General features: G+C 41.7%; 1 protein-coding gene across 1 annotated transcript; it reads left to right on the top strand.

Moving 5' to 3' along the window:
- Positions 1-4191: 4191 nt before the first annotated feature.
- Positions 4192-7748, top strand: SNAI2 (snail family transcriptional repressor 2). Its single transcript, XM_015855559.2, has 3 exons — positions 4192-4470; positions 5040-5585; positions 6451-7748. Exons 1-3 carry the CDS (start codon positions 4392-4394, stop codon positions 6630-6632), a joined length of 807 nt encoding a protein of 268 aa, XP_015711045.1. The 5' UTR covers positions 4192-4391; the 3' UTR covers positions 6633-7748.
- Positions 7749-9946: the final 2198 nt, after the last annotated feature.

The raw sequence follows: 9946 nt of genomic DNA, 5'->3' as shown, positions 1-9946 counted from the left end.
CAGGCATGAAGGAGAGCACACATAAGCCACCCTTATTTGAACTACCTGGTCCAAAAGGGACTGTCTTGTATCTTAATAATAAAGAAGGCTCCTTCACAATAAGTACTATTTATATATATATATTAAAATAATAATAATAATAACATTGCAGATGAGCTTAGACCTCTAAGGCGCCCGCTTCAAAGCTTCTTGACTTCAAGAACTTTGAAAGTTCAGGCTGAATCAGACTTTTGTGGTTCAATCATTGCCTCTTTAATAGGCTTGAGTTGGAATTACGAACCTGAATTAACCAAAACACAAAGGAACACTTAGCTTTAAAACATGTCCTAAAAGCAAACTTCATTTTTACTCTCCCCAAATCTCAGAAACTTAGATCCTATTATACAGCTGAACTTGATAACTCTCACTTGAGACACCTGATTTCAGAAAGCCTGTATATGCAGGTGTGAAACCTTCACAGACTGAAAAACTTCAACTCAAAAGCCAAACTTCCAAAATCCTGAGTTTTCTTCTGTGTCACTGAACCTCAATTATACAAGCCCAGAGCTCAATGTGATTTCACACCATTCCCCCTCAAGTTGCTGCCATTTCTCCTGATAGTTCAGGTCAGAATTTGGAATAATGAAGTAAAATGTGGAAGAAAAGGTTTCCTAAAGATGTGCTTCAGAAACATTTATTTACGTGCATGTGTTAGGGCAATGGGAAGGAATACCATTCCCTAATTGCTTCCCTCTGCTAATTTCAGACTTATCCCTCTCAGCCATCCAACCTAATTAGATCTGAGGTACTCCTCACCTTTTATCTTCACTAAGCCCTTTCTGCTTCCAAAATTTACACCACTCCTTTACTTTCCCAGGATATACCAAACGACACTGAGGTTGAATCTTACCCGGTATATTCCACATTGAATTGGCAATTGAAAACTGATCTTTTCTTTCTTTTCTTTTCTTTTTTTCTTTTCTTTTCTTTTCTTTTCTTTTCTTTTCTTTTCTTTTCTTTTCCTTGGAGGTGTTCAAGACCAGGTTGGACGGGGCCCTGGGCAACCTGATCTAGTAAAGGTGTATGTTTGGTGGCCCTGCCAGGCAGGGGGGTTGGAACTACATGATCCTTGAGGTCCCTTCCAACCCAGGTCATTCTGTGATTCTGTGATTTCATTTTCTAAGTTTTTTTTTTTTTTAATTAATTTTTCTGTGGTTTATCCAGATATTTACTATTTTCTGATCCATGGTCATGCTAACAATTGATGCATGATAAGGACATGAACTCCTCAGTGTGAAAACCTGAGCTGTTGGTGGATTTGTTTCAGTCCTTCTTCCCTCTTCAGTAACAAAGGCAGTTCTGGCACCCTTCCATTTCCAGAAAGCAGCGTAACAAAAGTTGCTGCCTTTCTCAGAAAGCCTGACAAGAAAGGGGTTTGGTGGAGCTGTCAGAAACTGAGGCTCACTAGTTATTATTTAAACACATAAACGAGCAAAAGGCAATTTCTGCTACATGCTTGAAACTTTGGCCCTAAGCATTCTACAGTGCGAAGCACATACCAATCTTTCAGGCAACGGATGTGCTCGGGTTGCTTCCCACCTGCTTCACAGAGCAGCAATTAGCAGCACAGTGGCATTAGCAAGACGCTTCACACCAGCTTTCAAAGCGACGACCTACAGAAGCTGTGACAGACCAATTAATTATAACACTTGGGGGAGAAGTGCTCAGCCTGACTCTTAGGAGGTGAGCACAAGGCTTTGCCCACTGGCACAGCGCCCTGCAGGAGCATCTTTGCCATCCGCCATCCCTGTGCCTCTCCTGCCAAGGGGAACTCTCCCACCCTCTGTGGTCGACCTTTGTGTTTCCTTTCTTGCTCAGGGATGGATACTGCATACCTGTGAGTGCCCTCTCATCCACATTTGCCGTAAACACCCAGAGCACCTGTTTACTCTGACTCACCCACCCCTCACGCAGACTCTCCCTTTTTTTTTTTTTTGACAGCAGACCTCACTCAGGCAGTATGTGTTGCTAATATCCTTTCAGGACCATGTAATAACATGCCTTCTACCCAATTCCTAACATCCTTCAATCAGCTCGGCTCAGCCAGTGGGCTAACTGCTTACGCTTCTGTGATTTATATAAGTGCAATTAATTTGAACTGCATCACTCCGGTGTTATGCTGGTGAAAATGCCCCGAGAGGGAGTACCTCACTGGTGAATCAGACCCTTTGCTTTTAACAAATATACAAAGGAACAGATCTCGAGCCAGTGAAAATCTGCACGGCTCCATTCATTTCAACACAGGGACTTAAAGCAGCTTGAGGCCTGAATCACAGCTCATGTAGCAGACTATTTAGATACAGGCTAATGCCTCACATCCTGAAATGCAATGCTTTCCCAGAGCTGGCAGGGAACAGAAAGCTGAGAGGGGACAAGCACCACAAACATCCCTTTCAAAAATATGCTGTGGATTTCATCATTTCTGTAGAGTGAAGGAAAGCAGCAGCTTTGCTATCAGCGCTGTGAAGAGCTGCATTTCTCCCGTCAGCCCAGCTACTGAGCAGGTAACTGGGAAGTCCCTTTCGTTGCCACTTTCCCTCTCCTTCCCCAGCCTGGGTGTACTCCCTGCTGCCTGGAAGCCCATGTGACACCTCTCACTGCCACACACAAGGGAGACGCTGAGCAGCTGAACCTTTTTAATCAGTTCTTGAAAATGGCCAACTTTCTCTGCACTTGTTCCGGCATCCCAGAGATTAAGAAGCCATGCAGCTTGACAAAGCACTTTGTTCTGACGTGTCTTAACAGAACCAAAGGGGATTTTTTTTTCTTTTCTTTTTTCACGTCTCCATTCCAACACCTGCTGCAAAAAATGGGCTGGGGTGGGCTCTGTAGAACACAGGACACAGCCCTAGCGGCACACCGCACAGCATACCAATATGTGCCCAGGCAGGTGGAGTTAAATGCTAAGGGGGGAGAGCAGTGGGGAGGGCAGACTGGGAGACAGTCAGTGTGGTCCATGTTAGAAATTCACCAGCACCCAGCTGTCCACATTTCCAAAATGCAAACGTTTGAAAATTAGCATATATATATCTGCATATATATATCTGTGACTAAATGCCTCCTGTGAACCAATCTAGATAGCCAGAACATTCTGTGGCCCATTTGAGAAACTTTCATCTTAAATGAAATACATAACAAAGATTATACCTTCTTAGGATATCATGAGGTTTTAAAAATACTAATGGAGAAATGCATTTAAGGGACACAACTCAGTCTGTAATTTGGGGGGAGGGAGGGAGGAGGGTGCTTATCTGTGCATCTTTTAACTGCTTCGGGTAATTAGGAAAATTCCCTTGGTGGTGCTTTAAGAGGACAAGCAAAAAAGTGACACGGTAATTCCCAAGGAGGGAAAGGTCAAAGTTTTACATTTTGTAGATTTTTAAAGTTAAAAATAAATAAATAAATAAATAAATAAATAAATAAATAAATAAAGTCTCCTTCATAGGATCGTTCTGTCTGAACCAGTGTGCATATGTACAGCACATCCAACCTATCACCCCCACCGAAATATTTCCACGGGCTACTCCCTCAGCTTGGGCTCGCCAGGAGCATCTCGCTGGCCCCCGAGCCTGGAAGGGGCAGGCTGGGGAACACGCTGCTCATCCCCAGCATTTCCTGAGCGCAGATTTCAAAGGCAGCTCCCAACCAGAGCAGCACGCAGCCTGCTCCAAGCCTCGCACTGCCGGATAACATCTCTCTTGCAATGCCTCCCTTTTCTGCCCTTAACAGACAGCGACAGCGTGTCCCATTGTAATTCTTACATCAAACATCTGGAAAAGAGACTCTTTGAAAATAAAAAATAAATAAAAAGATAAGAAAAAGTTTCAGTGCACGTGACTTTTTCGGGAAGCAAAAAAAAAAGAGAACTCCGCTGAATCAGTAAACTGACCTTTTATTGTTCAAGCACTATGACCAAGACATTTTTCTAGACTGAAATCCCGAGGAGCGCCGTGCACCCGCTTTGCAGCAGCGCAGCTCGTTCCGCCAGGCTGCTCCGCTCCTCTGTGCACAGCTGTCTCCAGCGGGAGGAGCTGAAACCTGAAGCAAAGCCTCCGTGCGAGGATTGGGTCCGTCCTGCGAGCAGCCCTCCCAGAAAAACAGCCTGTTTGGAAAAGTGCTTGAGAACATCCAGAAGTGATTGGAGGAGCAGAAAACCCTTCCCCCCTGCACCTGACTTGCGGGTATTTACGGCACTTTTCAAGGCGCCTCTGCAGTGCCACTACACAGCGGAGTGCATGGAGCAGACAATGCGATAGGGACCGATGCGCTCGCAGTGATAGTGTGCGCGTGTGCTGCACCGCTGCGCCGACCCACAGGGAGACTCTGCAAGAAGGAGAAAGCCTGCGTTCAAAATGCCACGCTCCTTCCTGGTCAAGAAACATTTCAATTCATCCAAGAAGCCAAACTACAGTGAACTGGACACTCATACAGGTAAAAGAGCGAAATCTCCAGCAGCCGCGTTGCTTCTGAAGTTGCGTTTATGGCTTGGTGGTAGAAAGGAGGGGTGGGATTGCTCCCCGGGCTCTGGGAGGGGATCACTTCCCCACTAACTCTCTTTTTTTTCCCCCGTGCTTACAATGAGAGAGTTTTGACAAATATGTCAACGCTGCTCGGAATGAATCATGAAGTTTGCTCATCCACTTGAACTCAGTTATTAAAAGAGGATTTGGAGTTTTCCTGTTCTACATCTGCTGGAAATGGAGTAGAAACTTTTGCACAAATCCTGCAGGAAGTTTCACTGCTGCATTATATCAGGCTACATTGATTTAGAAGCAGCATGCTGCCTCGAGGAAACTCTTAAGCTGTAATATATCTGTTCCAGGGCACTGTCTTTACCCATCAGTATGTTTGTATCCAATTGTATTTCCTTAATCCGCCTTACAGGCAGATGAACATTCTGAGTGTTTGACTTAGGCTCTTTTTAATGCCCCAAATGTTAATTTTGTGCCTTTTAAAATACTTATAATTTCTCTTACCTTAATTTTTTCTTATTTTTCCAGTGATTATATCCCCATACCTGTATGATAGCTACCCGGTCCCTATCATACCGCAGCCAGAGATTTTGAGCTCTGTAGCTTACAACCCCATTACTGTGTGGACTACAACCGGGCTGCTACCATCTCCTTTACCCAACGACCTCTCTCCGCTTTCTGGATACCCCTCATCTTTGGGAAGAGTCAGCCCACCTCCACCATCCGACACCTCCTCCAAAGATCACAGTGGTTCAGAAAGCCCCATTAGCGATGAAGAAGAGAGGATCCAGTCCAAGCTTTCAGACCCTCATGCCATCGAAGCTGAAAAGTTTCAGTGCGGTTTATGCAACAAGACCTATTCCACTTTCTCTGGGTTGGCCAAACACAAGCAGCTGCACTGTGATGCCCAGTCTAGGAAATCGTTCAGCTGCAAGTACTGTGACAAGGAGTATGTCAGCCTGGGAGCACTTAAGATGCACATCAGGACCCACACGCTACCTTGCGTCTGCAAGATCTGCGGCAAGGCATTCTCCAGACCCTGGCTACTTCAAGGGCACATCAGAACCCACACTGGTAAGAGCTGCTGTCGCTTTGTGGTACTTTTTTCCATAGGTAGAGCAAACAGCGCTTGGCTAACCTGGCTAACCTGGAAATGCATAAATGAAATTTCAAACGTATTATTAAATGGACAGTTTTTCACTTTTTGAGGAGTGGGTGGGAGGGGAGCATAGCTGTGGGGCAGATAACCTCTTCCCACTAGCTGAAGGTGTTGCTATAAGGATTTTATGTTAACTTTCAGGCTTGGAAAATGACAATGTTCAGAAGGCTTCAGCTGACTCTTAATTAGCAAAGCGGAAAGGCAGTGCATGAGAGGCTTATCGCTGATCCCTTAAGCAATTGGCAAGTTTTTCATGTGCTCTCTCAAGTCCTCAAGAGTTAGAAACACTTCATCACCAAAGCATTTTTTTTGTGTGTGTGTTGAGGCAAAAGTATGATTTTTCAGTATAATGCTGGATAGAATTTAACATCTGTACAGCTGTTTGCCACTTCTAAGCCAAAGCCCTCATCCCAAGTCATTCACACAGAGTGTCTTTCTGCTTAGCTCCATGAAAATATGTGAAAATATTGGGAGGAGCCCAGCCTAGGAATACTGCCTGCACCTGTACGTGCAGAAGGTGTCAGCACCTTGTCTTCAAAGACTGCACTTATTAACAGTTGCTGCAAAGCCTGAGTTCTGCAAGTGCAATCCACAGTGCTGAAAGCTGTTGTGTCTGTGGCCTGATTAACTTTGAGTTGCGCTTGTTTTTTACTGTAACAAATCGTTTCTGTCTCTTTGCTTGTTGCTTAGGTTAACACTGAGTTTTACCTTGTCCAAAGCTTCTACTTCTTTTTTTTTTTTAACGCTTTATTGTATATTTCCTTGATGTTTCCTTTTTAGGAGAGAAACCGTTTTCCTGTCCTCACTGCAACAGGGCTTTCGCAGACAGATCCAATCTGAGGGCTCATCTGCAGACCCACTCGGATGTGAAGAAATACCAGTGCAAAAATTGCTCCAAAACTTTCTCCAGAATGTCTCTTCTGCACAAACACGAGGAATCTGGCTGCTGTGTAGCACACTGAGTCATGCAGTCAATGTTTACCTGGACTCAATGCATTTCTCCACTCCTGTTCCAAATGATAAGTGGAAATCCAAAGGCATTTTCTCTTCCACTTTTCAGCCAAAAAAAAAAAAAAAGCAACAACCAAACAAACAAAAAAGAAACCAACAACTTACAAAACCAAGCAAACAAACAAAGTAGTGGAAGAACTTAGAATGTCAGTAGAAAACAGCCTTAAGTAGTTCTGTTAAGTCACACATTCACATTCTTAAGTGTGAACTCTGAGATACGGGGAAAGACGCCATGCATGACATTTCAAGTAGATCTAAAGGAAGAAGCATTATCAGCTTTCTTTATAGATGAAGCCAAATCTGAGTAGTCTTTTCTTGCCTAGAAAAGGCTGCAAAGTTACTAATACATTCCTGCCAAGCCATTTCAACCAAAGAAACAGTATTTTAATAGAACTTTTGATAAAGAATACTACCCGAGTGAGTTTTACTAGACACCATTTATCTCAGGTGCCTTAAAAAGTATTCCAAGTTTACCTTAGTAAATGTTTAATATTATTCATTGCTGTGTTGTTGTTGTTGTTGTTTTTCCAAAGTTTTATTTTATTAAAGCCAAGGCCTTCACTAATGATCTAAAACGCTTTAAAGAGGGATAATTAAGAGAGGAAAACATGTTAAGAGAATGTACGAAAAACTTAAAAGCCACGAATTAACCGCATGTGCCTTTATTAAACACAAAAAGAAGACTGTAGCTTCAAACATTCCTGGTGCATGCCTGACTGTCTTCTAATATGGGATCATTCCTCTAAACTTTGCTATTTTTTAAAAACGGGAATAAGTGCAAGAGAGGGGACTTATGGGAGTTTGACAATTATTTTTTGTTGTTGTTAAATGCACAAAGGAAATGCAATATTTTCAGCATTACCCCTCCAAGTGCCTTTTTTATTGATGATTTTGTAAAGTATGTGGACATAATGTAAATATTTTTATTTTTATATGGCTGAATGTGTTATGAATGAAAGTGAATTGTTGCCTATAGCAGCATCTATAGATAACTTGAAGAAAGCGTGAAGTGAAAATTATGTTTTTTTTTCTAGCCACTTTTTTACAATAAACATTTTTAAATAAGACTTCTGTTGTTTGTTCTAATTAAATAAAGGGACCGTGTTTGATCTACCAAGGGTATGGAATATTGAATAATGTAAGTGTCTCTACAGGTCAAAGTGAAGAAGAAAGTGAATTTCAGCTGTGCATTCTTAGTTCATGACATTAAATAGAGAAATATCCATTTCTATTTTCAAACTTTCAAAACAGTATAAAGCATTTTTGGAGTCACCACTATAAACATTTCTGGTTTTTTGTTACTTGTAAGTATGACAGCACTGGGAAATACATTTTGACAAAAACACTTAAGTATTTTTTGTTGCATTTTAACAGTTGAAAAGATGCTACTAGAGCAGTCTTATTATAGTACTCTTCACGAGATGCTGACATTAGGAAATGTGGCCCTTACCAGAAGTTCATTAAAGTCAGCAGTATTTGGATGAAGCTCTTGTAACGTAGTGTTCAAGTCACAGTACAATATACTTTATACAGTCATTTCAGAAAGACTAAAGATATTTTATGGAAGTAAAGGCAGAACAGCCAAGTGAATGTATAGTGGCTGTGTATGAGCTAGTAGATCAAGGGAAATAACTACTGAGTAACAAAAATTAGAAGTAATGTTCTTCAGATGATTTGACTAAGGACTCTAGGCTGGATGTGGCTCTGGGCAGCTGTGACAGGGGGTTGAAACTAGATGACCATTGTGGTCCTTTTCAACCCAGGCCATTCTATGAGTCTATGACTCCAGGATCCAAACTGCTTAAAAACATTGTGACTTGAACAATCCAGTAGCAGCGTTTTCAACTTTTAACAAAGCACAAAGCTTGAAAGCAAATAAACACGATACATACAACTTCCAGAACACTATGGTATGTTATGCAGGAGCAGAAAATAGCAAAATTAGAATTCCAGTATTTTAATGAGGAGATTACAGTAGGACATACACAAGGGGTAGATTTCTTGAGAAAAATCACATGCAATGACTGTCCTGCAGAGACCTGCAGAGTGCCCCAGTAGGACCGTGCTAGATCTTGGGCAGTAGGTACATGACAGAAGCTTTGTAACTTTTCTCCCTGGAAAACACTGTACTGAAAAGTCAGCTCAGATGAAGCTTTTCATATCCTTCAAACACATTCTGACAAAATCTTTGTGTTACAAGAACAATTCACTAGGACTTGTTAGATTTTATTTTCAGGAAATGGCTTGAGAGTTCAAGAAAGATAGGATTAGTGGGAATTTGCGAGGTAACTTTTCAAAATGAACATATGAAGGCATCAAATACCTTTGAAAAGTTTCATGTGGTTACTGTATTGATTTGCACTTCCATGTTAGTCACTTTGAAGTTCCTAGGCTCCAGCAGCAATTTGTGCAGCATTCTCTTCCCAGAGTGAAGTTTAGCAGTGTATAAGTAAAGCTCTGGCAGTCAACAGCTATTTGTACTGTCAAAGTTCTAGGTTTGCTTTCCTGCAGCTATTTACCTCATGTAATAAAGGCTTCACCATTGTTTTAATTCACACTTTAAATTCTCTGTGCTCATAGTAAATGAAATAGCACAAGAGATTGACTTCTTGAATGAATGGAAATGCTACTGTTGTCCTTAAGGGAAATCAGATGAAAACTTCATCAAAATACAGTATGCTAAACCAAACACAAGTGGAACTGGTCTGATTTGGAGATGACAATTAAGATATGCTACTTTGCATGCCTGTAACACCTGTACTCATAAAACTCAAAGATGGGAAAGGCTAGGAGCTCTTCTGGCTCGTCTCTCTAATTGAAACAGAGCTCTATCACAGATTTCCAGCTCTCTGTCCATTTGCAGCATAAACTTCCCAGGCAGCTGAATTTCTCTGCTTTTCCTGTGAGACTGCTTTGTATGTGCTGTTGTTGTAACATTCTTCCAAAGCATTTTCCATTAGTAGTTTTACCTCATTACACCAGAAGAGCCCTTCTTTGCATACACAAGCTATTTATCAATGTAAATTGAATTCTGTTCAGAACTGCTGGATGATAACTCCTTTGATTTTCTTGAAATGTGACTGAGAAGCTCCCTACATACTGAATCTACCCACTGAATCTCTTTGACTATAGCTACATTTCTTGCAAGGTATCACTGATCTTATTATCCAAACCTTTCTTAGGAAAACATGCTCCCCTAATATCTTCACTCCTTTCTGAACTCTCTTTAAACTTTGATTTTTTTACATCACCATTGAACTTAATA

The sequence above is a fragment of the Coturnix japonica genome, chromosome 2, assembly GCF_001577835.2.
Source record: "Coturnix japonica isolate 7356 chromosome 2, Coturnix japonica 2.1, whole genome shotgun sequence".
NCBI lineage: Eukaryota > Metazoa > Chordata > Aves > Galliformes > Phasianidae > Coturnix > Coturnix japonica.
Note: the sequence above shows the minus strand (reverse complement) of the source record. Positions and strands in the feature narration are given on the sequence as shown.